General features: G+C 49.4%; 1 protein-coding gene and 1 non-coding gene across 6 annotated transcripts; both read left to right on the top strand.

The window, feature by feature from the left end:
- The first annotated feature begins 1,627 nt into the window (after positions 1 to 1,627).
- On the top strand, positions 1,628 to 27,943 carry Pdzd4 (PDZ domain containing 4). 5 transcript variants are annotated; one of them, XM_051141481.1, is made up of 8 exons: positions 1,629 to 2,025; positions 21,268 to 21,521; positions 22,508 to 22,598; positions 23,083 to 23,181; positions 24,330 to 24,392; positions 24,771 to 24,872; positions 25,037 to 25,147; positions 25,329 to 27,943. In XM_051141481.1, exons 1-8 carry the CDS (start codon positions 1,966 to 1,968, stop codon positions 26,865 to 26,867), a joined length of 2,319 nt encoding a protein of 772 aa, XP_050997438.1. In that variant the 5' UTR covers positions 1,629 to 1,965; the 3' UTR covers positions 26,868 to 27,943. The 5 variants fall into 5 exon arrangements, with proteins under 5 accessions (XP_050997439.1, XP_050997438.1, XP_050997441.1 ...); XM_051141482.1 differs by lacking the exon at positions 24,330 to 24,392 and having other exon boundaries at positions 1,628 to 2,025; XM_051141483.1 differs by lacking the exon at positions 1,629 to 2,025 and having other exon boundaries at positions 21,518 to 21,987.
- Positions 15,726 to 15,829, top strand: LOC127185974 (U6 spliceosomal RNA). The gene has a single exon (XR_007830239.1). It is a non-coding gene; the product is annotated as a U6 spliceosomal RNA (small nuclear RNA).

Below are 27,943 nucleotides of genomic sequence, written 5' to 3'. Positions count from 1 at the left end.
GCAAGAAAACAGATTTATCTGGTACAGTGCTGTACCAACCAAATTGGTTGGTGTCTGGTTATGCAACACTCAGGGATGACCAATTTTGAGTGTGGCCCAGAGTAAGAATGGGCCTCGAGGATGGTCCAGACTGGAATAACAGCTGCTGGCTGAGTAGAATAGGAAGACCTGGCCAACTTAAGGGGCCCAATGGTGTCTATCCATGTTATTAAGTTGGCTGTGTGAAGCCACTGGGCAGACAGAACTGTGTGGTGGCAGTAGCCATGGTGGCAGGGCTAGGGTCCATGTCCTCTCCCCAAGGCTGATCTAAACACAGTACCTCCTGTCCACAGACACTGGTATTGAGCTCTCAATAAGGGTATTCCTCAGGAAGATCTGCCGGTTATCTCCTAACAGGCTGCAGAGCAGTCCTTGTCTCAAGTTCTGCTTTCTGGGAGAAACACTTCATAAGCACTCACACCTTTTTTTCTAGATTTCAGGCTATTCCTATTTCTGTCTTGTGAAGCAGGGGGATGGGAAGGAAGGCCATTGAAGCAGCTTCCCCCAATACTGCTAATTAAACATCCTTCTGCTGCTGCGAATTCCCTCACTCGCAGCCTGGAGATGAAGCACCAGACAAATTTTACCAAGGGATCTTCTGCAGGCAAGCGGCCAGACACTGAGCAGCTCTCCCAGGCGGCCCCTGGGAGTCTAGCTTTCAATCGGTCGTTGTTTTCTAGGCAAACGCCCTCATTCTTCCTGGCTTATCCAAAGAGGGACAGGCTGTGGGAGGGAAGAGGTAGAAATGGAGAGGCTAAAAGAGAAGTGTGAGGAGAGAAGGTTGGTCAGAACCGAGAAACAGGTAGATAGCAGTTCCAGGGCAAGCAAGGCGGGTGCCCACGAGGGCCCCAAAGAATGAGGCTTCCCGGTTGTTCTCCTCACACCTCTTATGGCACTCCACGCTTTTCGTTAAACAAAGGTATCCATTTCAAAGACAGCAAGGGAATGGCAGGGAACCGGTCATTAAAGAGAGACAGAGGGAAGAGTAAAGCCATTGTGGCCGGTACATTCAGAACCTGGCAAAGGGGTGGGATAAGCCTCTCCTTACCAAGACCCCCAACTCTCTCCAGGAGTTCAGGGAGGCCCCTTCTTCAAACAGGACTAGACACGTCCGCTAAACACCTCGCCATTGGACATAGCCATCAACTGGTGCCAGAGGCTCCCCTGCTCGCTGCCACCCAGGCCAAGCCCCGCCCTCATGTTCCCGCGCCGACTCCCGCGGCCCCCTGCCGCTCCCGCCCGCACCCAGCCTCTGCTTCTCCCGCGCGCGTGCGCCCCGTCCCCGCACACCTCCCCCCCGCTGCCACTGCGGGCGCGCGCGCGTTCCCGGCGTCCCAGGCAGGAGCTGGAGACCAGCGGCCGGCTGCCCGCCAGGCTCTGAGAGGGCGCCACGAGGCCGAGAAGCGGGACCCTGCGAGGCCACCGCTGGTGCTGGCCTGGCCGCCCCTCTGTCGGCCGGCCGGGCCACGGCGCCAAGCCCGGAGGCTGGGCTCCCGGGGCTGAAGGCCATGGGCGGGAGCCGGAGACGGCAGCGGCAACGGCAGCGGCAGCGGCCGGCCCCGCGGGCGGGGAGGCGTGTGGCCCACGGCCCCTGACGGCCCCAGCGGCCAGGCGCGCTCCCGCGCCTCCTTGGGGGGCCGTAGCCAGGCAACGCCCGGCGCTCCCGCCCATCCCCCGCCGCCCTTTTTTCCCTGGCTGGGTGCGAGGGAGCATGCCTGTGTCTGGCCTTGGCCAGCAAAGAGTTAAGTCGAGGGGCGTGGAGCTGCCTTCCTCTTGGGGGCGTGCCCCCCTCCCCCGCTAGGCGGCTCAGCCCCCCGCGGTAGGGTATGGCCCCGGGCCTGGGCCCGGGACCTGTGGTCCCACGCACCGGCCAGTGAAAAACGCCTTCCTCTTCCCGCTCTCCTCTTTCCCTCGCCGACCACCACCATGGGATGTAATATGTGCGTGGTCCAGAAACCGGAGGAGCAGTACAAAGTGATGCTTCAGGTAGGGCGCCTGAGCTACTGGGTCGAGGGGCGCAGCCCGGCCAAGGAAAACCGTAAACCCCAAGGGAAGGGCCAGGTGGAGTCGGAAAGACAGGTGTGGAAGGGCGGGACGGCTCGAAGAGGAAAAGGTAGGGGGCCAATATCACCCTCAGATTATGGGTTGCTGGATGCTGGCGCCCTGTGGGAACCATCCAGGGATGGAAGGAAAGGGTGTTCGAGGCATGTCACCTGATACTCGGAGTACATAAGGACCACGAACCATGTGTCCAGATCAGCGGGTGGGAAGTTAGAATTCTGTCCCGGGACTGCGAGGTGCTCAAAGGCCCGCTCCGGATGGAGGTTGCATAGTAGTGGCCTGAGTTCCCGGCACTTGGTTCTCTGGTCGGACCCCGAACCAAAGAAGCTGTGGAGTGCCCTTGGGGCAGAGGGTGAATCCCGGTCATGGCAAGCTAGACTCAAAACGTTCACAACCGAGCTGGATTTGGGTACCCATTCTCACATCCACACTCTGATCTGACCCAGTCATGACTGTCGACTCCAGTGCCTCGGGCATCTTTGGTGACACCGGGATCAGTGGTCCCCACCACGCACTTTGCCTGTTTGCGTCCACTTTGGCCTGCTGGGCCTTTGGGACAAGGAGGGCATTGAGAGCAGCGCATGCAGAACGGGAGAAGACACCCTGCTGCATGCTCGCACCTTGAGCCAGCCCCTCAGCCACGAGTGGGGTTTCCTTGCCTGTGCGTGGCGTGACTACGTGAGTGCGTGCCTGTGCCCCGTCTGTGTGTGCGCGGAGGCTCGCCAGCCCTGCGCGTGTGTACTTTTTGTGTGCACCCTGCGAATTGTTTAGTGAAATGTGTCCCGGATGATATGCACTGTGACGCACTAGAGCTAAAAGAGATCAGAGAGAGTAGGGACCAAGAGCCGAAGTGGGCGCAGACAAGTGTGTTTAGTGACTTGTGCCTCAGCTATTGAGTGTTGTTTAGAACCAAGGAACAAGTGCGCACAGGTATTGGCTTGGGGAGAACCTGTAGGCTCTTGGATAATAGAAGAAACTCCTTTCTAGGAACGTGGGTGGAGTAGCAGGGGAGATGGTGTCAATTACAGTAGTGGGGTGGTATTGAGGTGGCTTCGGGAGTCCAGCCTTCTTCTCTATTAGCAATAATAGGAGGTAATGGGCAAGAGAGGGTGGGCATGGAGTGCCAAGTTGGGGGAGGTCTTGTCCGAGCCTGCTGGCATTTCTGGTTTCCTTTACTTGATTCTATGTGGCCCTCAGCCAAACCTGCCCTGTTGTTTCTCCTCTCTTGTTCCCACTCTTTGGAGCCTTCACCCGTCCGTTACCACTTCTAGTGGAATAAGAATCTGGAACTACCTAGCTTGGAACTGATAAAAGGAGTTCAGCAGACCTCATTGGATTTCAGAACCAAGGCTGCCTCCACTGAGGTGACCCTAGGTGGGAGAGTCCCTGCTGGACTTATTACTTAAAGAACTTACAGACTTACTTAAAGACCTCTTGCAGAAAGAACGTGCCCTCAGCTAGGTGGTTGGCTAGAAGAGAGGCCACTACAGAGCAACCTTCATCTTCTGTGTTCAGCTCCCATGAGGTGCTGCGTCTTCTTCTTTTTCTTCTTCTTCTTCTCCTCCTCCCCCTCCTTCTCCCCCTCCTTCTCCCCCTCCTTCCTTCTCCTTCCTCCTCCTCCTTTTCCAAGACGGGTTTCTTTGTGTAACAGCTCTGGCTGTCTGTCTTTTTGTAGACCAGGATGGCCTCGAACTCACAGTGATCCGCTTGCCTCTGCTGGGGTTAAAGACATGCACCACCACACCTGGCCAGGATGCTGCTTTAAAGTTTGAACACAAACTTTTATTTTGGGATTCTCCTTGGCACAATTAGTGACCAGATGGGTTTTAAAGGCAGAGCTATCCTTTCAAATTAAGTAAAAACAAAAAGAATGACTATAGAAACAATATATGGAAATCAGTGAGCGCTATTAGGTAGTTCAGGTGAGAATTTTATGCAAGAGGGAAGTTCAAGGCCTCAAGGAGTTTCCTAGCAGAGCAGAAGGCAGCTTTCGTCCCGAAAAACCCCGGCAGTTCTCAGTATCCCTTTTCTGCCTCCTGAGATCCTTAAACATGTGTGTTTCCCCCATATTGAGTGCCCTTCTTCCTGTCTCAAAGGGACTTCGTCCATGTTGACTCATGGCCTCCACAACTTGTCAGTACAGGCTTTCTCACCATGACACACTGGAACTTAAAGGAAAATTATAGCTTTATTGACATAAAATTCACAGGCTATACAATGTACCTTTTCAAAGAGTACCATTCAGTGCTTTTGGCTATTGTAGATAATACTACAATGAATACTGGTATACAAATGTCTGAATCCCTGCTTTCAATTCTTTTGAGTAATATCTAAAAATGGAGTTGCTGGTAATTTAAAGTAAAAGTGTACAGGGGTTCCAATTTCTCCACATGCTTGTCAACACTTTTAATTTCCTGGTGATAAAGTGGCATCTTTTGGGTTTTTTGTTTGCTCAGATATAGTGTTAGGGATAGAAGCCTGCTACATGCCAGGCAAGAGCTCTGCCATGGAGCCATATCCCCTTGCTCTCACTGTGGATTTGCTCATTTGCGTATCTGGTGGCTAAGTGCTGCCTAGCACCTTTTTTTGTGCTTATTGTCAATTTACATATCTGATTTGCAGAAGGGTCTGTCTTTTTTTTTTAAGAATTTATTTATTTATTACATATACAGTATTCTGCCGGCATGTACATCTTCAGACCAGAAGAGGGCACCAGATCTCACTATAGATGGTTGTGAGGTACCATGTGGTTGCTGGGAAGTGAACTCAGGACCTTTAGAAGAACAGCCAGTGCTCTTAACCTCTGAGCCATCTCTCCAGCCCCAGAAGGGTCTGTCTTAATGCTTTTATTATGATGGAACATTCTAGGAAGTCTTGAACTTAAGAAGCAGCTGGTCTTTCAACTTTATCTCTTTTTAAGATTGTTTGGTTCTATTGAGTCCCTTGTTTCCATGAGGAGTTTGGGATCATCTTATTTTCTGAAAATAAACTGGGATTTGATGGGGTGGCATTGAGTCCATAGCTCAGATTGTAGAGTACTGCCTGCTTATTTGGGCCAAGGCTTTATTTCAAATATTTCCTTTGTTAAATATATGTTAGTATTTTATTATTATTTTTAATTGTATATGAGTGTTCTGCCTGTATGAATGTATATACATTAGGTGGCCTGGTGTCCTAAAAGGCCTCAGAGGCTGTCAGAATCCCTGGGACTATAGGGACTCCTGGAACTGGCATTATACATATTTGTGAGCCATGTGGGTGCTAAGAACTGAAATTGGGTCCTCTGCAAGAGCAACCAATGCCCTTAACTGAAGAGCCATCTTTCCAGCCCAAGTCTTTTATTCTTTTTTATGCTATTGTAAGTGGATTTTAAAGGCAGCCTACCGGTATCCCTGGCTAGTCTAGAACTTATTATGTAACAGGCTGAGCTTGAACTCATAACAGTTCTGCTTCACCTTCTCAAGTCCATGAGCCAGTATGCCAGGCTTGGAATTGTTTTCTAAATTTCATTTTTATCTTTCTCATTGCCAAGACATAAAAATACTTGTTTTTTTTTTTTAAAGATGTATTTATTTATTATGTGTCAGTATTCTGCCTGCACACCAGAAGAGGGCACCAGGTCTCATTATAGATGGCTGTGAGCCACCATGTGGTTGCTGGGAATTGAACTCATGACCTTTGGAAGAGTAGTCAGTGCTCTTAACCTCTGAGCCATCTCTCCAGCCCTCTACTTGTTATTTTTTTAAGTGGCAGAGGTGGAGCCTACTATCTTTCACAAGGTACACTAGTCCTCCACCACTGAGCTAACAACCGCAGTCTCTCCCAATGATTTACCCTGTCTAGTGGAGTTTTAGGAATCGATATACTGTGATTATGTCCTTGGCAAATAGAAACAAACTTACTTATTCCCGATCTTCGTTCATTTTTCTACCAGTAAGGAGGAGGGTAGCGGGTTTTTAAAAGTAAGACTTTATTTTATGTGTGTGGGTGTTTTGCCTGAATGTCTGCATCATTCCCATTCCTGGCATTCCCCGGGCCATCTATCAGATTCCCTGGAACTAGCGTTATAGACAACTGTGAGTCACAGTGTGGGTGCTGAGACTCAAATATGGGTCCTATGTAAGAGCAGCAAGTGCTTTAAACTGCTGAGCTATTTCTCCAGCCCCTACTCTTACTTATTATTATTATTACACAGGGTCGTACCCTGGAGTAGAGGCCTCAACCTCTTGATATTCCTGCGTCAGAATGTTGGAGTCCGTAGGTGTGTACCACACACTGGGCTTAGCAGATTGAGGAAGCTCCCTCCCATCCCTGCTTTGGCAAAAATGTCTATAATGAGAGATTATAATTTTGTCAAATGCTTTTTCTGTTGATACCAAGATGTAATTTTGTAATCTGTTTGACTGATAAGATCTGTTACAGGCCCTTTACTGTAGTGTGCCAGAACTTCATGCCCATGTCTATTACTTTAGTTGTGTCCTTTCAGCACACTTAAGCAGGTTGAATGGGGTACAGGAGTGAGTATGCTTATGAAATACAAGACTTGCTTCTGACAAAAAGGGAAATCACTGGAGGGGATTAATGGAAAAGGGGCCACTGAATTTTAACAGGGTCAATCTGCTTTGTACTACTGTCCCAAGATTTTCTCTTTTATCATTTTTACACATATTTTTGTACTTACATGTGTGGGGATCAGAGAACAGCTTTTAGGAATTGGATTTTTTATCATATAGGTTCCTGAGATAGAAGGCAGATCCAGATCATCTCTTAGGCCCTCCCACCCTTCCCTCCCCTCCTCATGCAGCCTGGGATGGCCTTGAGCTCTGGATTTCCCCCTGACTTTCTTTCTTTTTTCTTTTTCTTTCTTTCTTTTTTTTTTGTTTTTTTGTTTTTGGTTTTTTTTTTTTTGTTTTTCGAGACAGGGTTTCTCTGTGTAGCCTCAGCTGTCCTGGACTCACTTTGTAGACCAGGCTGGCCTCGAACTCACAGCGATCTGCCTGCCTCTGCCTCCCGAGTGCTGTGATTAAAGGCGTGCGCCACCACGCCCGGCTTTCTTTCTTTTTAAGATAGGCCAACCTGTAACACAGGCTTGCCTCAGATGTGTATGTGAGACTCATGCATCAGTGTCAAAGAGCCAATTATTATAGCCTATATGGTTTTGGGGGCTAAACCTAGGGTCTTGTACATGCTAGGCAAATGCTCTCTACCACTGTCCTACATCCTTAACTTTTTGCCTGTTTATTCTGAAGACTATCAAATCTGTTGAAATAAATTGTGACACAAACAGGGCAGGGCAACTGGGGCAGTAGGGCCATCCAGACCCTTAGTTACGACACAAATTACCAGTGTGTCTGTTGCGGTGATTTTGCAGGTATGTAGACATAATATACAAAACTTGTTTTATGCCAGGTGTGTTTGGCACACGCCTTTAACCCCAGCACTCAGGGAGGCGGATGGCAGTGAGTTTGAGGAGCCTGGTCTACATACAAATTGAGTCCAGGACAGCCAAGGCTACACAGAGAAACTGTCTTAAAAACAATAACAAACAAACAGAAAGAAAGAAAAAGAAAAAAAGGAAAGAAAGATGAAAACCAACCTATTTCCCTTTACATACCAAATACAGACATCCCTCACTCAGTAAACTTCAAAACTCAGAACTTCATGTTTACACATGTACACCCCAGCTCCTTGAGTTATGGGGTATCTCCATGGTCTGTTTCTTAACTTTTCCTCCATCAGGTTGATGAGGTAGGTAGCAGGTGAGAGCAGTTGTGCCTGCAACCCTTCCCTGCATGGCTGTGTGCCCTAATTTCCCCACTTGCTATGTATGAGTGAATGAGCACTTGTTGCTGCAGCCCATTCAGGTGATCCCTAAGACATAGAATAGGGCCTGCTCAACATCTAGCGACAGAAGACCGTCTTACCTACCTTATTCTGAGAGTTTCTCTAATGTGAAAGAAAACGGAGCAGCATGAGTTAGGAGAAGGACAGGGATGACAGCAGAGGCCTAATTTGTCATCTCGCACAGAAGGAACAGGTTAAGAAGTTGCAGGACCAAATACCTTCCTTCGCATAATGCATTCTGTCTCATCTTCACTCTGTTTGGAGCAGATAACATCACTCTGCTTATGGCTAGCTATGGACCTTGCCTTTGCTCTGCCAGGCCAACAGGAGGTGGTGGGAGCTTTGGCTCTCGGCCACTAATATTTATTGGGCACAGGAAAACTGAACAAATACCCAAAGGACATGGTTTCGGGAAGTTGGCTATTGACCTAATAGGGCATTCCTTTTTCCTGTCGGCTTCTCTGGCAAGACTACAGAATTGTGGAGGGGCAACTAGCCTCTGGCACGGCAGTGGGGGAGGGGCAGGGGATGGGGGGGCGATCTCTGCCAACTCTGAGCCAGCATTACTCACACCGCTGCTTTGGAGAAGGCAGCTGCTGGAGGCTGGTCTGGTTTTTAAAGGAGTTTTTGTGATGGAGTCTTGTAATTCCCTTTCTCTCAATGCATGGCCCCTCCTTTACGCGAGGAGGAGCTTGTTCAGATGTAAATCCAGATTAAGAGACCTAGTGGGTGGGATGAGCGAGGTTGTTTGTTTCCGGAGTTTGCATTTCTTTCTCACAAGCTCGGAGCAAGGTTGCTTTCCTGATGAGGTGAGGGATTTCACATAGGAATTTGGGAGAAGGTCAATGAAAGAAGCCTCAAGTTATGTCAGTATCAGTGGGGAAGTCGAATGCTTTTACACATAAATGGTAAAGACCTCACCACAGACCTATTAATTTACAAAACCAAGACCAGCAGAGGGCATTGCCTAAATCAGGCCTTAAGAGGCACAGTCTGGGGCTGGAGAGATGGCTCAGAGGTTAAGAGCACTGACTGCTCTTCCAGAGGTCCTGAGTTCAATTCCCAGCAACCACATGGTGGCTCACAGCCATCTATAATGAGGTCTGATGCCCTCTTCTGGCCTGCATGCAGAGCACTGTATACATAATAATAAATAAATAAATCTTTAAAAAAAGAATCAACTTTATATATATAAAAAAAGGAGGCACAGTCTGTTCTCCTCTCCCATGTGCAGTTGACCCCTTCTTCACCACCCACATTCCGTTGGAACATAAAGGCAACCCTGAAACTACCCAGTTCCCTAGCTACTCAAAAAGGTCCCCCAGGGGCTGGAGAGATGGCTCAGAGGTTAAGAGCACTGTCTGCTCTCCCAGAGGACCTGAGTTCAATTCCCAGCAACCACATGGTGGTTCACAGACATCTGTAATGAGATCTGGTGCCCTCTTTAGGTGAGCAGGCCCATATGCAGGCAGAGCACTCACTATATACATAATAAATACATCTTTAAAAAAAAAAAAAGGGTCTCTTGCAGATGCAATTCCCCCTTTTCTGCCTTCCACCCCTGGAGAGATGGATAGAAAGAATGAGTACAGAGAGATTGGGAGTGGTGAACAGCCATACCCTTCCACAGATTGGCAGATGTGGGGGGAATGTGTGCTGTGTTCATGCTAGAAATTGAGGCGTTTCATAGCCACCAATGGAATAATTCACTTACACAAGAGTCAGCCCCCTGTTCCTGTGAATAAGAGAAAGTGCACTTTATGCCAAGCATAGTGGTACACACGTGTAGCCCCAAGATTGCAGAGGCAGAGGCTTCATGAGATGACTCTTGTCACAAACAAAGGGCACCTTATAAGGGAGCGGCCCGCAGCCACTACCTTGACTATGTGCTGAAGGTGGAGCGGATCTGTTGTCAAATACAGGTAAGGTGAGTGGAGTGATAGTTTGGGGGTTGCAACTGCTTCTGCAAACATGGGAGTAAGTGAGAGCAGGTATACGTTCTGGAAAGATCTAGATAAAGGAAACATGCAGGTATTTATCTTCTTGGAAGTTGACAATTTTTGAAACCCAGAGTTAGGAAAACATACATAGGAACTTCTGTTGGGGATAACCCAGAACGTTGAGGACCTGATGTGTTCCTTTGTTGTTTGTTTGTTTTTGTTTTTTTTCTCACTTTGTTGATCTGCTCACTTCGACATCCCAGTAACATCAGTGTGGGCTTGGGAAGCTACACCCAGGCTATTTCCTGTATACTCCAGAGAGCAGAACTGAGAACCAGCAGGTCGGTGGGAACTGGAGGCTAACTTCCGGTTTTCTTTTCTTCCCCAGCCTCAGACTCCTCATCTGAAAAGTGGGGTAAGCCACCTGTTTGTGCCACCTGGGTTCCTTAGAAATGATGTAGTTTCACCGGCTACCCCCTTTTTTTTTCCATGAGTGCAAAGGACCGTTTCTCAAGCCAAATAGGAAGTCTCAGGCCTTGCAGGATACCCCAAGGTAGGGCTCTTTTCTTTTGGCTCCACCTCTACCTTACATTTCTGAAGACCCAGGAAAGCAGGAAAGCTTCCCAGCCCAGAGCGCAGCGAGGTCAGGCTGAATAACACACAACACAAGAGATGGCGTCCTGTGGGGCCGCACTCACCGGCACCAGGAAGGCAGGTGAAGGGAAGGTGCTGGGGACCTCCGTGTGCCTGCCTGCTCTTCCCCCGCCGCCGCTGCCAGGATCTCTTTGTCTGCAGCTTCGGAACCAGAAGGCGGGGCGAGTGCTCCGCCTCCCCCACCCCTCCGGCTTTTCTGCTGCTGCTGCTGCTGCTGCTGCCTAGCCCTTCCCCGTCTCCGGCTTTAGGAATTTTTTTTTTCCTTAAGTAATCCTCATCAGCATTTGCCCCATCACACAAAGTGGCCCCCAAACCTACAAAACCAAAACCAACTAAAGGGAGCAGGTGCCCTGAGTTTCCCTCATCCATCTTCAAAAGCTTCCAAAGAAGGCTATGCCTATTCAGACTGAGCTTTATGGTCTGTCTCGCCCTGTCAATTTCTTCATCTATCTTGCGCCCCTCCCAAGTCTGGTTTCTTGCCCTTGATTTTCTCTCTTGATGACTTTGGAGCTCTATTCTCTTTTCAAGCACTCAATGTAAAAGTGCCCCAAAGGCCTCTACTCCCTTGTCTATTTCATGGCTGCCTCCTGATCTCAAATCAAGAACCATTTGCAATTAATTAAATTCAGTAATAGGTGTAGTGACGCCGGCCTTTAATCCCAACACTGAGTTTTTGGCCAGCCTGGTCTACATAGTCAGTTCCAGGACAGCCAGAGACCCTGTCTAAAAACAAAAAAACAAAAACAAACAACCCAGCAACAATGCTTACAGGATACTCCAGTTAGGGGCTCTTGTTTTCTAAGTAGGTGTAATGGGGCGCTGGAGTCGTTTGTGGGTGTCAGGACCTTCAAGCTGCAACGAAGGAAACCCAGCTCCATGTGGTGCCCCTTCCTGTAATCTCAGGATTTAAATGGCACAAGAGGAACCAGAATTTAAAAATATCTGCTATGGAGGGAGTATGTGTTAAATAAGATTCTGGGGAAGGGGGGGGAGGAGATCCTGTCTGAAAACAAGAAACAAGCATTTCCATTTTCAGTTAAGCCTAGGCCTGGAGTTGTCCCTCAGCCTTCCTTTTGTAAGGACATCCCTGGTCTCTGTGGATATTTGCAAAGCTTTCACTTTTATTGTGGTAAAATACACATAATGTAAAATGTGCTATTAGTGACTTTTCATCTATTCACAGTGTTCATTCCAGAGAAAACTGAGAGCCATTAAACTGCCACTCCCCACTTCCCTTCCTTCAGCTCCTGGCAACCATTACACTGTTCTCTGTCCCCATGGATTTGCCTGACAGAGATGCTCCATCTAAATGGAATGCCATACGACATGTGCCTTTTGTGTTTAATATAAACCATTTGTAAAGTCCATCCATATTTGGATACATCTCAGCAGTTCATCTTTCCATCCTGTATAATCCACTTTGCATGGATCACAACATATTTATCTGTGGGTCTTATGTACTCAGGGGACCCCAGCTGACTTGGAGTCACATGTGCCCCCTCCCATCACCTTCCAGTTGTACTATTTGTTTTTGTTGTTTTGTAAGATTTATTTATTTATTATTACATACAGTGCTCTTCCTGCATGTGTGCCTGCAGGCCAGAAGAGGGCACCAGATCTCATTGTAGATGGTTGCTGGGAATTGAACTCAGGATCTCTGGAAGACCACTCAGTGCTCCTAACCTCTGAGCCACCTCTCCAGCCCCACTTTTTTTTTTTTTTTTTTGGTTTTTCGAGACAGGGTTTCTCTGTGTAGCCTTGAGCCATCCTGGACTCACTTTGTAGACCAGGCTGGCCTCGAACTCACAGCGATCCGCCTGCCTCTGCCTCCCGAGTGCTGGGATTAAAGGCGTGTGCCACCATGCCTGGCTTCTTTTGGTTTTTAAAGACAGGGTTTCTGTGTGGCTGTCTTGCAACTCTGTAGACCTCAAACTTAGAGATCTACCTGCCTCTGCCTCCCAAGTGCTGGGGTTAATTATAATCCCACCACTGCCTTGCTCAATTATACTCTTGAGCATGGAGTCGCACTGTGTTCCAAGCCCTCTACCTCCACAGAGGAGCAGCTGCCACTACTCTGTCTTTTCAAGTTTTTTTTTTCTTTCTTTCTTTTTTTTTTTAGTCTAGGGTGGGAGTAGAACTCTTCTGCATCTTCCAGGGATGTTTCCAGGAAACACCAGTGCCCAGTTTGAGGTCCTCACTTATCCTCCATTCACAAAGCAGGCACCCACCCATAATTTCAGCATTGGGAAGATGGAGACAGGAGGACAAGGAGTTCAAGTGTTCAAGGCTAGCCTCTACTACCAAGACCCTGTCTTAAAAAAAGAAAGTTTCAGGTAATTTGAACCTGAAATAAAATAATAGTACTGGGTTATGCAGATAACTGTAGCATTATATATAGATGCACTAAACATTTCTTGGTTGTATATTTAATTAGGTCAATTTTTTTTCATTTTTAAAAAATTTATTTTTCATATATACACAGTGTTTTTGCATGCATGCACACCAGATGAGGGTACCAGATCTCATTACAGATGGTTGTGAGCCACCATGTGGTTGCTAGGAATTGAACTCAGGACCTTTGGAAGAGCAGCCAGTGCCCTTAACCTCTGAGCCATCTCTCCAGCTCCCCCTCTTTTTTTTTTTCATTTTTTGAGACAGGGTCTCACTATACTTCTGGCTGGCCTGGAACTCAGGCTGTCTTTGAATTTACAGAGATCTGCCTGCCTCTGCCTTCCAAATGCTTAAACTAAATGTATGTACCACTATGTTCATCTTGGTTGTATATTTAATAAGTGGGTAATTTTGTCTTAGGTGTATTCTACCATAATAACACTGTTATAAATATCCTTGCAATTAAATTTGAAAATGTCTTTTCTCATACTCTGAGATAGAATTCTGTTGCCTGTGTGTTTGGAGGGGAAACTGAGGTAGGCTGGAATGAGGAGTGCCCAGTGCTATGATAGCTGGGGATGGCCACTGTGCTGAGACCCTATCCCAGCCAAAGGTTCCAAATTTAGCAACAAATTAGGAAATGAGCAGACCTGGATGCTGAAGAGGAAACAAATCCAGGGAATGGTGTCCTGGGGTAGCAATTGCTGGGGACTTAGGGTTAAGTACAAATTTTTTTTCTTGAGACAGGGTCTCTCTGTGTAGCTTTGGCTGTCCTGGACTCATTTTGTAGACCAGGCTGGCCTCGAACTCACAGTGATCTGCCTGCCTCTGCCTCCTGAGTGTTGGGATTCCAGGCACACCTGGCTTAAATACAGATCTTGAGATGTTCTATATCCTCTGTGTGGTGCTTTGAGTGCTTCTATTGTTTCAAAAAGCACAAGAGCAATGGTTCTAGTGCAGGATGAAGGACCAGCTGGTGTGAACAACCCTGAAACTTGTAGTTGACTGCAAACACTCTGCATAGACAATGGCCAGCACAGACTAAGGCCAGCACAGGCCTTGCGGGGATGCCAGTTGTACTGGCAACTGCAGCGGGTTAGAGGTATAAGAAGGCTTGGGAGACTAAAGTAGTCTTCTGGATTGTTACAAAGTAGGCAAGTTGTACTTGATAAAGGAACAATTTTATTTGTTTTCTGACAATAGTCTCCTTAGTAAGTGCCACTTTTCTAATACTCGAAACAAAGTAAATTCCTTTAAGATTGCTCCAAAGGAGATACAGGCATTCATTTGATGAAGGACGTACTTTTTCACCCCCCTCCCCCCAGTAATGGAGATGCTGTTAGGCAGTTGATCTGTTACTAAGCTACATTCCCAGCCCTGGAACTTTCTGCTGTTGGCTTATTCATTCATTTATTTATTTATTTATTTTGAGATAGAATCTCATGTATTTCAGGTTGCCATCAAACTCTCTACACAGGAGTGTGTGTGTGTGTGTCTGTGTGTGTGTGTGTGTGTGTAACTCCACTGCCAGGGCTCTGTAGACCAGGTTGGCCTCAAACTCACAGAGATCTACACACCTCTGCCTCACCAGTGGGGCACCAATATGTTGTGGTTAATTTAGAAGTATGGCCTAATGTTTATTAGCCCTATAATTATTATTATGGCAGTATTTTCTTTCTTTTCTTTTCTGGTTTTTTTTTTGGTTTTTTGAGACAGGGTTTCTCTGTGTACCCTTGGCTGTCCTGGACTCGCTTTGTAGACCAGGCTGGCCTCGAACTCACAGCAATCCGCCTGCCTCTGCCTCCAGAGTGCTGGGATTAACAGTGTGCTCCACCTGGCCTAGCAATGGCAGTATTTTCTAACCCACTAGCAATCAATAAAGACACAGGCACCTGTTATATTTTAAAACAGCCTTAGTTAACCTAGGGCAGGGCAGATATTAATCCCCTAAACTACCTCCCATATTGCGCCAGGTGTCCCATACCCTGCCCCAATCCCATGCCATCTGCTATTAATAATTTCTATCAAGCTACCTCCTATCCATAATCCTAAATAATTGTTAATTTTCATCATCTAGGTCAAATCCTTCATCCATGCCAGCCATGTGTTTCTTCTCCACCTAACCCATGGCATGGCCTTCCTTCCTCTCCTCCCTTCTCATCTCCTCTTCCCCTCTTCCAGTCTTTCTGCTTCCTTTCCCAAGAACCCCTCTGTGTGACCAGCCTGGGGACCTCAGCCACGCCTATCCCATTTGCCCTGCTTGGGTGTGTTGGCTTTTTATTGGCCAAATACAAATAAGTTCTTAGGCGAAGTTACAAACATTTTGGGGTATGTAAGTCTGCTAATTGGGCAGCAACTCTGTGTAGCCCTGGCTATTCTGTAAACTAGGCTGGCCTCAAAGTCACAGAGATCTGCCTGCCTCTGCCTCCCTGGGTGCTAGGATTATAGGCCATAACCCCAGCTCCTGCTTTTTTTTTTTTTTTTTTTTTGGTTTTTCGAGACAAGGTTTCTCTGTGTAGCCTTGGTTGTCCTGGGCTTACTTTGTAGTCCAGGCTGGCCTCGAACTCACAGCGATCCGCCTGCTTCTGCTTCCCAAGTGCTGGGATTAAAGGCGTGCGCCACCACGCCCGGCATTGCTTCCGCCCTCCCCCCCCAAATGAAGGTGTTTGTGGCAGATCTGAAAGCACCCGTGCACTACCCTTGCTCTTCCCCTCACCTCTCTCCCAGAGGGATTCTGTGCAGTGATTTTCATGCAGAGTTTCTTCTATTGCTGATGCCTTTAAGAAGTAGGTGTGAGTGCTCACTTTGGCAGCACATATCCTAAAATTGGAGCGATACAGAGACCAGCATAGTCCCTGCGCAAGGATGACACGCAGATTCGGGAAGCTTTCCATATTTTTAAGATACAAGTGAGAGGATAACAATTGGGATGTAATCTGAATAAATTATTTATAAAAGAAAAAATAGAAACAAACAAAAAAGATGTGGATGTGAATCAGATGGTGGTGTGTACCTGTAATCGTAGCACTTTTTAAGATTTGCGAGGCCAGCCTAAGTAATTTAGTGAGATTATGTCTTGACTCCCCAGCAAAAGGAAACACATCCTCTTCCAGAAATGCACAGCTCCTGCCTGTGGACTTCTACTGATCAGTAATTTGTTTGTCTGCTGTGGCCTGGATATAAATTCTCTTAGTTCACAACACACATGCTCTTGTCTGGAATGTGCTTTTAGTTGGTGCATACATGCTCTGAATGGTTTGCTGTTCCCTGTTCCAAGGATCCTAATAGACACCCTTCTCATCTAGCGCTGGACTGGTTTGGGCCAACTTTCCCCAAATAGCCTTGCTGCTGTTCTGCCAGTTTTCATCTTTGGAGTGTCCTTTTTCTACACCTCATATGCACTGTTCTCTCACTGCCAAGGCAGGGTGTTTGCCTTGCCCCAGTTACATTTCTGGTCTATTTTGTTTTGTTTGTTGGAGCTTGTATTTGGTGATAGCAAGCGTTATGTGATTACAGGGGGCATCCTGAGTCTTATAGATTAGTTCTAGACTTTGAACTGTCTTAGTTCAGGTTTTTATTGTTGTGAAGAGACACCACAACCATAGCAACTTTTTTTTTTTTTTAAAGATTTATTTTGTACAGTGTCCTGCCTGCATGTACACCCGCCTGTCAGAAGAGGGCATCAGATCTCATTATAGATGGCTGACCATGTGGTTGCTGGGAATTGAACTCAGGACTTTTGGAAGAGCAGCCAGTGCTCTTAACCACTGAGCCATCTCTCCAGGCCCCACAGCAACTCTTATAAAGGAAAACATCTCATTGGGGCTGGCTTACAGTTTAGAGGGTTAGTCCATTGTGATCATTGTGGGGAACATGGTGATGTGCAGGCATTTGTGGTGATAGAGTATAGCTAAGATCCGCAGGAGCAGCAGGAGACCACCACGCTAGTCCTAGCTTGAGCATGTAAGACCTACGTCAAAGTCGGCCTCCACAGTGACACTCTTCCTCCAACAAGACCACGCCTCCTAATAGTGTCACTCCCTATAGGCCAAGCGTTCAAACACAGCAATCTATTCTTCCTTCCTTCCTTCCTTCCTTCCTTCCTTCCTTCCTCCTTCTTCTCTTCAAACAGGCCTTTTCCGTGTAGCCCTGCAGCCTGTGGTGCTCGAGGGGAGGCTGGTGGAAGCCAGACTGCATTTCCATGCCATTGTTGCTCAGCTCTGAGCCTTGTGCATGCTGAGCTACACCCCTAGGCCAGAACACTTTTCACAGAATAGCGCTCTGAAGGGTAGAGGTGCCCATAACTGTTGGGGACAGGCAAGATAAGAGCTGTCACATGCCTGGCCCCGCACTGCTTTGCACAGTGCCTCATGTATTTCTATCTTACTAGGAGCTGGAAGGAGTTCTTGTCACGGTTTCTCTCTGTCCTGTGTACCTTCACTAGTTATTGAGAACCCTAAGACCTGAAGAGGAAGAGGGAGAGGAGTCCAAGGGGTATGGCCACCAGTTGGGCCAAGAGAGCCCTCTGGCCTGTCAGAGGCAGTCTTACTGATGGTTCCTTTTCTGAGGTGCTAAGACTGTGTTCCCCGCCCCCACCTGCCTGCCCTGCAAGCTCTTCCCAGTGCCTGGGCCTGGTTTCCATAGTAACGCTGCTGCTGGGTAACTTAATGATTCCAGGGAGAAAGGCATTCCTGCAGTTCTGTGTCACCTGAACATCCCACCCTATGCTAGTGCCCTGGGATTTTTCAGGGTAACTCCTTCCACACAGAAATCCACAGATCATCTTGGACATCTTCTGCTTCTTTGTTTCCACTTAAGAGTAGTGATGAGCTAGCAGATGTTACAAAACAAAAGTAAGTAGCGAGCTGGAACACCGGCTGCTTTTTATGGTGTTAAACGCTCGTTCTACTCTAGCCCGTTTCAAGCCACTAATATGAGCCACCACGGAGCAGAGTGAAGAAATGTGCAAAGCACATACTATCAAATGTTTACTTACAGACACACAGAATGGAAATAATGCCAAGCACACAGACTACAGCAAAGTGTAGTAAAGCAATTAGAGAGCCAGAAGGCTCAGCCTTTATTGCCTTTGTCTGCATTTATTTATTTATTTATTTATTGAGACAGGGTGTCTCTGTGTAGCCCTGGCTGTCCTGGATTCTTTTTGTAGACCAAGCTGGCCTCAAACTCACAGTGATTTACCTGTCTTTGCCTTCCCAGTGCTGGGATTATAGGTGTGCACCACCATGTCTAGCTTAATGTCTGTGGTTTTTTTGGTTTTGTTTGTTTGTTTGTTTTGGACAGGGTTTTTCTGTGTGGCGTTGGCTGTTCTGGACTCCCTCTGTAGACCAGGTTGGCCTCAAACTCAGGTCAATCTACCTGCCTCTGCCTCCGAGTGCTGGGATTAAAGGTGTGTGCTGGCACCGCCCGGCCCTTCATGTCTGTTTTTAACAGCTGCTCCAGCCCCTGCTGTGAGGACCATTCCTCGCATCATTTTCAGAGGCCTTTCCTGATACACACCTTGCCTGGTGTCCTATGCATAGCTGCTTCCTTAGCCTGCCTGGCTTACTGGCCTCTATATGAGTCAGAACTGATCTGTAATTCCCCCCAAAGAGGGAACTAACCTTGAAGTCCTGATCCCTCTGTTCCTGAGTGCTGAGTGTGTTTCCACATCCAGCTCCATCTAATTTTTAAAAAAATACTTTCCTAGAAAATGCCTTTCTGCTGGGTGTGGTAGCACACACCTGTAATCCCAGCACTCAGGAGGCAGAGAGGTAGACGGGTCTCTGTGAGTTCGAGACCAGCCTGGTCTACATAGGGAGTCCAGGACAGTCAAGGCTACACAGAGAAACCCTGTCTCAAAAAAAATGTCTCTCCTGAGAGAAGGCAGTTTGCTTGAACATGTTTCAATAACTCTACTTCAAGAAAGACTTAATCTAGTGTGTATAATTCATCACAGTAGATTACACAGACACACAAAAGATACCCCAATTCACCTTTGCTAGATTCTTTATAGCAAAAAACTGGAAATGGCCTTCTTGCTATGCAGTAGAGTTTGAAGGATCTACTCCTACCTTATAATACACACAGAAAAAACTGAAAATATGCCCAGAGGGCCACAGCATTACATATACGTCTGAAATCACCAGCAGTTTTGGTTTTCTATAGTTTTAAAATATTTCACAATGGTCTGGTGTTTCTCTTATATTTAGACAAAATGCAATTTTTTTTTGTTTTGTTTTTGAGGGCTTTGGTTTTTTTGAGACAGGGCCTCGTGTATCCCAGGTTGACATCAAACTCTTGAGGTACAGGCAGGCGGATCTCTGTGAGTTCACGGCCAGCCTGGTCAACATATTGAGTCCCAAGACACCCAGGGCTACATAAAGACTCTGTCTCAAAAACAGAAACAAACAAACAAAAAAACTTTTTAAAAAGGAAGTTCATGGGAGAAAGGAGACAGAGGAAACAAACTGTTTTCTCTAAGGACATGATGCAATAGCATAGGGGTGTATGGGCTACATGGACTCAGAGAGACAGGGAGGTGCTGCGGCTGTGGGTACATGATACAGGGTCTTTACAGATACTCAAGACTACGCTTTCTTGAGCTGCATGGAGCCACAGCCATAGCTAGGGTGTCCTCTCTAATCCCTTCCAAGTGCTCTCCCCCTTCTTCTATCCCTAAGAAAACTAACCTTCTCATCTGTTTTTTTTTCTTTCTTTCTTTCTTTCCTCCCTCCTCCTTTTCTGTCTGACAGCGTCTCTTGTAACCCATGCTGGTTTGTAATGTAGCTAAGGATGACTTCGAACTCCTGATCCTTCTGCTTCTGCCTCCTATTTCTAGGGTCTTGTATTAAAAGCACAAGCCACTATACCCAGCTCTTATTTTTGGGGGGTAGGGCAGGATTTAGAGTTTTGCTATGTATGTCAGGCTGGCTTCAAATTCACAGTGATCCTCCCCAGCTTCCAAGTGTCATCTCTATTTTTGGCCCATCACTCTCTTTGCAGCTCCTCAAGGATGCTGCCTACCTCCCTTCAAGGTGGGGGTAATCTCTGGCTCCATGTTCATCCCAGTGGACGCCAATGGGTATGCTCTTGCTCAATCCAGAAAAGGTTTTTCAGTAACTGCCATCTCCAGAAACTGCTTCCTGCTTCTTTTGCTGGCCTTTGACAGGTGCCCTGTTTGCTTGTTATGCCCCTTTGCTTTTCCTTCCTTTCCTCCCTCTCTGTCTCTCTCTGTGTCTCTGTCTCTGTGTCTCTGTCTTTGTGTCTCTGTCTCTCTGTCTCTGTCTCTCTCTTTCTCTCCTTCCTTCTTTGTCCTATATCCAAGGAAGACCTGAATAGTAAAGCTCCATGTGCCCCGTAACTTAGCAGATTCTGGCTAGACTGAGATCAGCCTTCTGCCAAGGGCTGCTTGCTCGACACTCAGCTGAGGCTGCCTACCTGCTTGCCCACCCAGGGTCCTTGCCTACTCAGGATCTCAGCCTGCCCACCACTCCACTCTTCCTTCCCAGGCGTGCATCTGCTTTAGGCACCCTCCCTTGCTCCTCATTCTGGACTCAATTTGTTTACCTGAGCCTCAGTTTCCTCATCTGCTCAACAAAGGCAATGCCTGTGTCTCCCTTAAAGTTGCTAGGGTTTTGAATTTGGTGGGGGGAGTCACTTTAAGGGGCTCTGCAAGTGCCCAAGAAATTGTACTGGCCTTGTGAGATCCACCATTTGGCACCTCTTTTGGGACACTTGTAATTCCAAACCTTTTTGTGTGTGTCAGGAGGCCGGCTGTCTTCAGCAAGTCAGCTGTCATCAGAAGGGACAGCCCATCCCTTGTACATTTTGCTGTTTTCTCCATTGCCCCTTCCCTGTGTTTGTGGTTTTGCTGAACTCGGCCATCCTCTGGCCCTTGTGTTAGGTGGCACAAATTGACACTAAGTCTGGCTAGTTTGTCTCAGTAATCATCAAGGGACTCTAGGATCTTTTAGATGGCCTCAGTGCTGCCAGAAGAGAGGCGAACTCTGAAGGGAGGGAGGATCAGAGAGCTTTGGATGGCTCCTGGTGGAGGAAGGATGTTTAGAGCTGATGGCAGAACTTTCAGACCCTGTACAGATACTCAGTCACCTGGCTTTAAGGAACTTAAAGACAAACATCTGGATTGGAGGCTGACAAATGAGGTCTGCCTGGGAAGAAGGGCACCAGGGGTCGCCAGGACTATGGGTGGAGAGCCACGATCTTTGGTTGAACAGGTCTGGGTGCTGGTTAGCAGCTCAGGGTCCTGCTGGCCTTCACCTCCAGAGGGGAGCAGTCAGCTCTTGAGGGTTCTCACAGAGGCATATCTCTGCCACAGGTGAACGGGAAGGAACTCTCCAAGCTGTCTCAGGAGCAAACCCTAGAGGCCCTGCGTGCCTCCAAGGAGCCCCTGGTGATCCAGGTGCTGAGACGCAGCCCCCGTCTGCGGGGGGACAGCTCCTGCCATGACCTTCAGCTGGTGGACAGTGGCACTCAGACCGACATCACCTTCGAGCATATCATGGCGCTAGGCAAGCTGCGCCCGCCCACCCCACCCATGGGCATCTTGGAGCCGTACGTCCTCTCTGAGCTGTGAGTTGCCCTCAGGAGGGCCTGGGCCCTGCCTCCAGAGAGGACATGCCACCGGGGGCAGCTGTCCCCATGCGACCCACAGGCGGCTTGCTGCAGCTCTAGCCATGGTGGGGGAGACCCAACGCAGCTGCCACTCTTGGGCAGGAAGCAGGCTCTTTGACCTCTAGAGCTGACCATGGCACGCGGGCTCAGAAACCTCCACGCCTCTGGCCTCAGGCTTGGCACCAGCTCGTGGAAAGGCGGAGGGGAAGCCTACATGCCCGGGACTTGGCTGCTCCTCCATCCTCTTTCCTCTTCTGCTGCTCATCGTCTCTGCCTCCTCACAAGCATCTCTCCTTGAATCTTCTTGCATCCCTTATCTGTCCCATTCTTCTACCTGCTTTGAATTTCCTCCATCTCTTCGGCTTCTTTCTTTGGCCCTCTCAGAAGAAGGGCCTTTCATCCTGGCCTGGTGGCCCATGACCATGTGAGCAGCACTGACTCATCCTGCTAATCCCACGGTGGCCTGCAGGGAGGTGTCCTGGGAATCCTTTTGTTCGAAGAAGTAGTTAGGCTGTAGAATAGTAAGAAGCCAGCCTTAACTTTGGGGCAAGGCGGGTGACTCCTCCCTGGAGGCAGAAGAGTGCTGCTTTTCAGAAGGCCTGGGTAACTCCTGAGGGTTCTGCATGACGGGGTACAGTGTCAGGCAGCATGAGCAGTGACGTCAGCCCCTGGTCTGGGAGCTGGGATGGGGAGAGTTAGCTGTGCCTGCCTAAGTCCTTAGGATGGACCCCTGTGAGCTCTTTTTTGAGGAGCATTCCCAATCCTTCCGCAGCATTTGTGTAGATCAGAGAGAATATTTCTAGAGGCAGAAACTTGGCTACCTTCTAGAGAGTACATCTAGACCAGAATTTCTTGGCTTACTATGCTGGGACTGGCCAGCTTGGAGCTGGGGCTAAGGTGCCAAAGAAGCAGATGTCCCATCTGACCCCCCTTCTCCTGGGCAGCCCCCCCATCAGCCATGAGTATTATGACCCAGCGGAGTTCATGGAGGGCGGCCCGCAGGAGGCAGAGCGAATGGACGAGCTGGAGTACGAGGTGAGCCTAGTGGCTGCCCTGGTCGGCCTGGCTGGCTGGAATCTCCAGCCAGCAGGAGCCTGTGTAGGCCCACTTTCTGCAGCTCTGCCCAGGCTTGGCTCCTGCTGCCCCCTGGTGGCTGGGCCTCATGACCCTTCCCAGTAGAGAGCAGCCTGAGTCAGGGAGGGTGTGGGTGAGGTGGTGTGTTCCTTCTGTCTGTGCTGGTGACTCTGTGTCCCACGCATGTCTGTGTCCTGTGTGTCCTGTACATCTTGTGTTTTGGGCGTTTCCTGGTAGGGAAACCACTGAACACTCGCACCATTTAGGATGGTAAGAGACGGGAGCCCTCAAAGGCAGGGGCTGCATACTTGGTTCAGGTAACTGAAACAGAAGGCAAGGGGATGCAGGGGTGAGGGTCTGGACCAAGGCTGCAACGAAGTCTGCAGGCATCCCTGCTCCTACACTTTTCTTTACATCTCTACTTCCTCCCCTACTCCTGTGGCAGGAGGTGGAGCTATGTAAAAACAGCCACCAAGACAAGCTGGGCCTGCTGCTGTGCTACCGCACAGATGAGGAGGAGGACCTGGGCATCTACGTTGGAGAGGTATGGAGATGTGCTGTGGCAGGCTATGGCACACAGAGCCCAGCGCTGCTCTTCCCACAAAACCTGTCCACGACTTAGGGCTGCTCGGAGATTTTAATTACCCCTTAAGTGTCACAGTAGGCTGTGGGTGTCAAGGCCAAGGTGGCCATGGCTTCAGTCCAGGGAGACCGTCCTGCTGTGCCCAATGTCACAGATGTCCACCTCCCCCCTTTTTGCCCCATTCCCTTTCCTTTGGCAGATGTCTATGTACCCTGCAGCCCTCCACTAGCACTATCCTCCTAACCCTACCCACCCCACAGCCCAGAGCGTCCCACACTTGACAAAGTTTCCTTACGAAGAAACATCCAAGCACATGCCAGTGCCGAGTCCTCCCCACCACCACCACCACCCACAAAAGAAAAGGAAAAACCTCTGAGCTAGGTGGAGTAAGTAGCTCATGCCTCTGCACTCCCAGCACTTGGTAGGGTAAGGAACTGACGGTCATCCTTGGCTACCTAGTGAGTTCAAGGTTAGCCTGAGTTGCAGGAGACTCTGTGTCAAAAACAAGGCAAGTCTGGTATGGCGACTCAGAAGCATTTAGAAGGCAAAGGCAGGTAGATTTCTGTGAGCTTGAGGTTAGTTAGAGGTATGTATTGACACTTTTAAAAGGGGGTGTACGTGTGTGGGTGTGGGTGTTCTGGAAGGATGATTTTTACTGCTCTTCCAGAGGACCTGAGTTCAATTCCCAGAACCCACATAAGATGTCTCACAACCACCTTCAGCTCCAGGGGATCCAACTTGTGCTCCGGGACTCCACCAGCACCTACACTCTCCTGTGCATATACATGTAAAAACAAACCCAGCAAAAATAAAATAAGTCTTCAATAAAGTTGGGGTATAGCTCAGTGGTAAAATGCTTCCCTAGCATACGCAAGGCTTATTCAGCTCCTTAGCACTGGTCACTCTGCTTTATCCCAAGCTGAGGGAGCAAAGTGCCTGGGACACTGTCCCACCCCTCCCTGCTGCTCACTCTGAGGTGAAGTGGGAAAGTAAGCAAGCCTGACATCTTCCTTGGGAGCATCCCAAGCTGAGGCTAAGCCCAACACATGCACACACGCTGAGAAGGACACCATAGGTGCCCAAGTCCCCAAGATGCATGTGTCCTGCAGGTAAATCCCAACAGCATTGCAGCCAAAGACGGCCGGATCCGTGAGGGAGACAGAATCATCCAGGTGAGCACTCAAAGTCAGGCTGCCATGCCTGCCCTGCGGCAGCCCTGACCTCTCCTCAACCCATTCCTAGATCTTTTCTGCTGAGAACCTGGCCTTCTACCCTGGAACCTACCGTGTTTGGAACCCGGCCACATCTCATCTCTGTTCTGCTCAACTGGCCTGAGTGGCCCCCATGTACCCCTGTCAGCACCTCCCTTCCCTGTTCTCCCTCCACTACTACTCCCCCATTCTCTGAGCACACACGTGCTCTGGCACATGCCCTTTCCCGTGATGCACTCTGCATATTATCTATGCCTTCCCAGAGGTCAGGAGCCTGTCCCTAGCACAGCCAGAGGCTCCCACTAGCACTCCTGTTGATTGTCTTCTGGATCTCTACAGATTAATGGAATGGATGTCCAGAACCGAGAGGAGGCGGTGGCCATCCTGAGCCAGGAGGAGAACACCAACATCTCCCTGCTGGTGGCCCGGCCCGAGAGCCAGGTGTGTCTGTTCATCTGACAGGGTGACACGGGGCCCCTTGTAGGCTTTCTGTTTTGAAAGCTGGTGGTCTGTTTGACTTCTCTGAGAGGATAGGGCCTAGGGCAAAGTGGAGGGACATTGGGGAGGGTTTTAAAGTGTTGCCTAGCTCATGTCTGTCTCTGCAGCTAGCAAAGCGGTGGAAAGACAGTGACAGAGATGACTTCCTAGATGACTTTGGGTCTGAGAATGAGGGAGATTCCCGTACCCGGAAGCTGAAGTTGCCCCCTGTCCAGCAGGTGAGGAAGGAGGAAAGCCTGCTAAATGGGGAGGGAAAGGGGGAGGGAGAAGAAAGGGACTGTAGCTATTCATGCTCTCCCAGCCTGGGCCAGAGAGGACTAAGCCATGAACTTCTTTCTAGTCCTCTTGCAGCACACTTGTCTGTGGGAACCTAACTGTGTTTGTCCATTTCTGTCCCAGGCTGGAAATGATGAGAAGGGAGCTCCTGATGGGGGCCCAGGCTTGAGCAACAGCCAGGAGCTGGACAGCGGGGTGGGCCGGACTGATGAGAGTACCCGCAACGAAGAGAGCTCTGAACATGACCTGCTGGGGGATGAGCCCCTCAGCACCACCAACACCCCTGGAAGCCTGCGCAAGTTCGGCCTACAAGGGGATGCTCTGCAGAGCAGGGACTTCCACTTCAGCATGGACTCTCTTCTAGCGGAAGGGGCGGGGCTAGGAGGGGCTGACCTGCCTGGGCTCACAGATGAGGAGTATGAACGCTACCGGGAGTTGCTGGAGATCAAGTGCCACCTGGAAAATGGCAACCAGCTGGGCATCTTCTTCTCCCGGGCCTCCAGTGGCAACAGTGCCCTAGATGTCAACCGCAATGAGAGCTTAGGCCATGAGATGGCCATGCTGGAGGAGGAGCTTCGGCACCTAGAGTTTAAGTGCCGCAACATCTTGCGGGCACAGAAGATGCAGCAGTTGCGGGAGCGCTGTATGAAGGCCTGGCTGCTGGAGGAGGAGAGCCTCTATGACCTGGCAGCCAGTGAGCCCAAAAAGCATGAGTTGTCTGATATCTCTGAACTGCCAGAGAAATCAGACAAGGACAGCACCAGCGCCTACAACACTGGGGAGAGCTGCCGCAGCACTCCACTGTTCGTGGAGCCTCTGCCCGAAAGCCCCCTGAAGAGATCTGCTGCTGGCAACTCCAATTTGAACCGGACCCCTTCTGGCCCTCCTGTCACCACCCATCCCAAGGGGGCTCCTTCACCAGGTAGCCCTGCTAAGTTCCGATCACTTTCTCGGGATCCCGAGGTGGGCCGGAGACAGCACACAGAGGAGCGTGTCCGCCGCAGCACCAAGCCAGGTGCTACTCTGGAGCGAGTGGGCCCTGAAGGCAGCCCTTACCTCTCCAGGCGCCATCGCGGCCAGGAGAGTGAGCACTATCACAGCTGTGTGCAGTTGGCCCCACCACGCACCCTGGAGGATCTGAGCCACGGCTCTTTGAGCTTGGCTAGTGGTCCTCGGGTGGGTGGGGTAGTGGCTGCAGCTGGTGAAGCACCCCGCATGGAGTGGAAGGTGAAGGTGCGAAGTGATGGGACCCGCTATGTGGCCAAGCGGCCGGTGCGAGATCGACTGCTGAAGGCCAGGGCCCTGAAGATCCGAGAGGAACGCAGCGGTATGACCACTGATGATGATGCAGTAAGCGAAATGAAGATGGGCCGCTACTGGAGCAAGGAAGAAAGGAAGCAACACTTGATCCGAGCACGGGAGCAACGGAAGCGGCGTGAATTCATGATGCAGAGCCGTCTGGAGTGTCTAAGGGAGCAGCAGAATGGTGACAGCAAGCCTGAGCTCAATATCATTGCGCTGAGCCACCGAAAGACCATGAAGAAGCGAAACAAGAAGATCCTGGACAACTGGATTACCATCCAGGAGATGTTGGCCCACGGTGCCCGCTCAGCTGATGGAAAAAGGATCTACAACCCTCTGCTCTCTGTCACCACTGTTTGAGCTGCCCCAGCAGGAGCCCAGCCCAGGCCTAGAGAGCCTGACCCTCACCCTCCCTTAGAATCTAGTGTGTGTCTATGTGTGTGCTTGCACGCTGTGCTCATGCACACTATCTGTATATGTATGTGTGCACAGGACTTTGGTAATAGAAAGCCCCAAGAAGGGACACTTCTCTTCCACTTACTTCCTTCTCCCCAATAAAGTATGCCAACAGCCTGCATAGAGGACATACCCATAAAGGGCACCTTTTTGTCTGTGCATGTGTGCACACACATGGTGTTCTTGCTATGTTCTTGGAGACAGTGAAGGCAGTGTAGAGAGAAGTGAGGTGGACTATCCTAAGCACAAGAGAATGTCCAGCTTCATGCTGAGCACAGCCTCTCCCCACTTCTAGGAGCCGCAGTTATTTGTAGACAAAGGCAATTTTGTGGTTTTTCTCCTTTTCTGTGCTTGCCAATAGTTGTTTTCTGTTTTGTGGACCTGCTCTGGGGGCTGGCAGCTCCTTTAGGCAGCCTAACAAAGGTGGACCCCACTGAGTGCTGGCGGGGAAGGAGGTTGGGGGGAGGAAAAGAGGGAGGGTTGGGGGAGGGAAAGGAAAGGGAAGGGAAGAATAGAGAGCAGCTGTCCTGGTAGCCTCTCCTGAGGGGTGGCAGGGAGGCTCTGCCTTGGCTTGCAAGGCTTATCCATGGGGCCCACCTCTCTCCCCAGTGACTGAAGGAGAGTGACATCACAGGGATTGTGGGCAGTGTCCATCCAAAGGAATTCGCTGGCTCCTGGCCTATGCCATCTGGAGCAGAGCCACTCTTCTCAGTGGCCTGAGCAAGGAGGGCCAAACCCATTGAGCAAGAGGGAAGACCTCACCTAGCCTAGAGATGATCTGGTTGGAGTTGGGAGGTCTGGACCCAGTAAAAGGAAGGTAGGCTGAGTGAGATGCCTAGAACCTCTTAGGGGTGATGCAACTTTCAAATGGGCCACTTGTTTGGTGCCTCTCAGGCTCGATGAAGCATATTGGAGGCTACAGGATGCCCTTGCTCCCCACCTACATCCCAAGAATAAAGCAAGCTGTCTTTTTAACTCTA

Source organism: Acomys russatus, chromosome X (assembly GCF_903995435.1).
Source record: "Acomys russatus chromosome X, mAcoRus1.1, whole genome shotgun sequence".
NCBI classification, from domain to species: Eukaryota; Metazoa; Chordata; class Mammalia; order Rodentia; family Muridae; genus Acomys; species Acomys russatus.
This window is presented reverse-complemented; position numbering and strand designations above follow the sequence as displayed.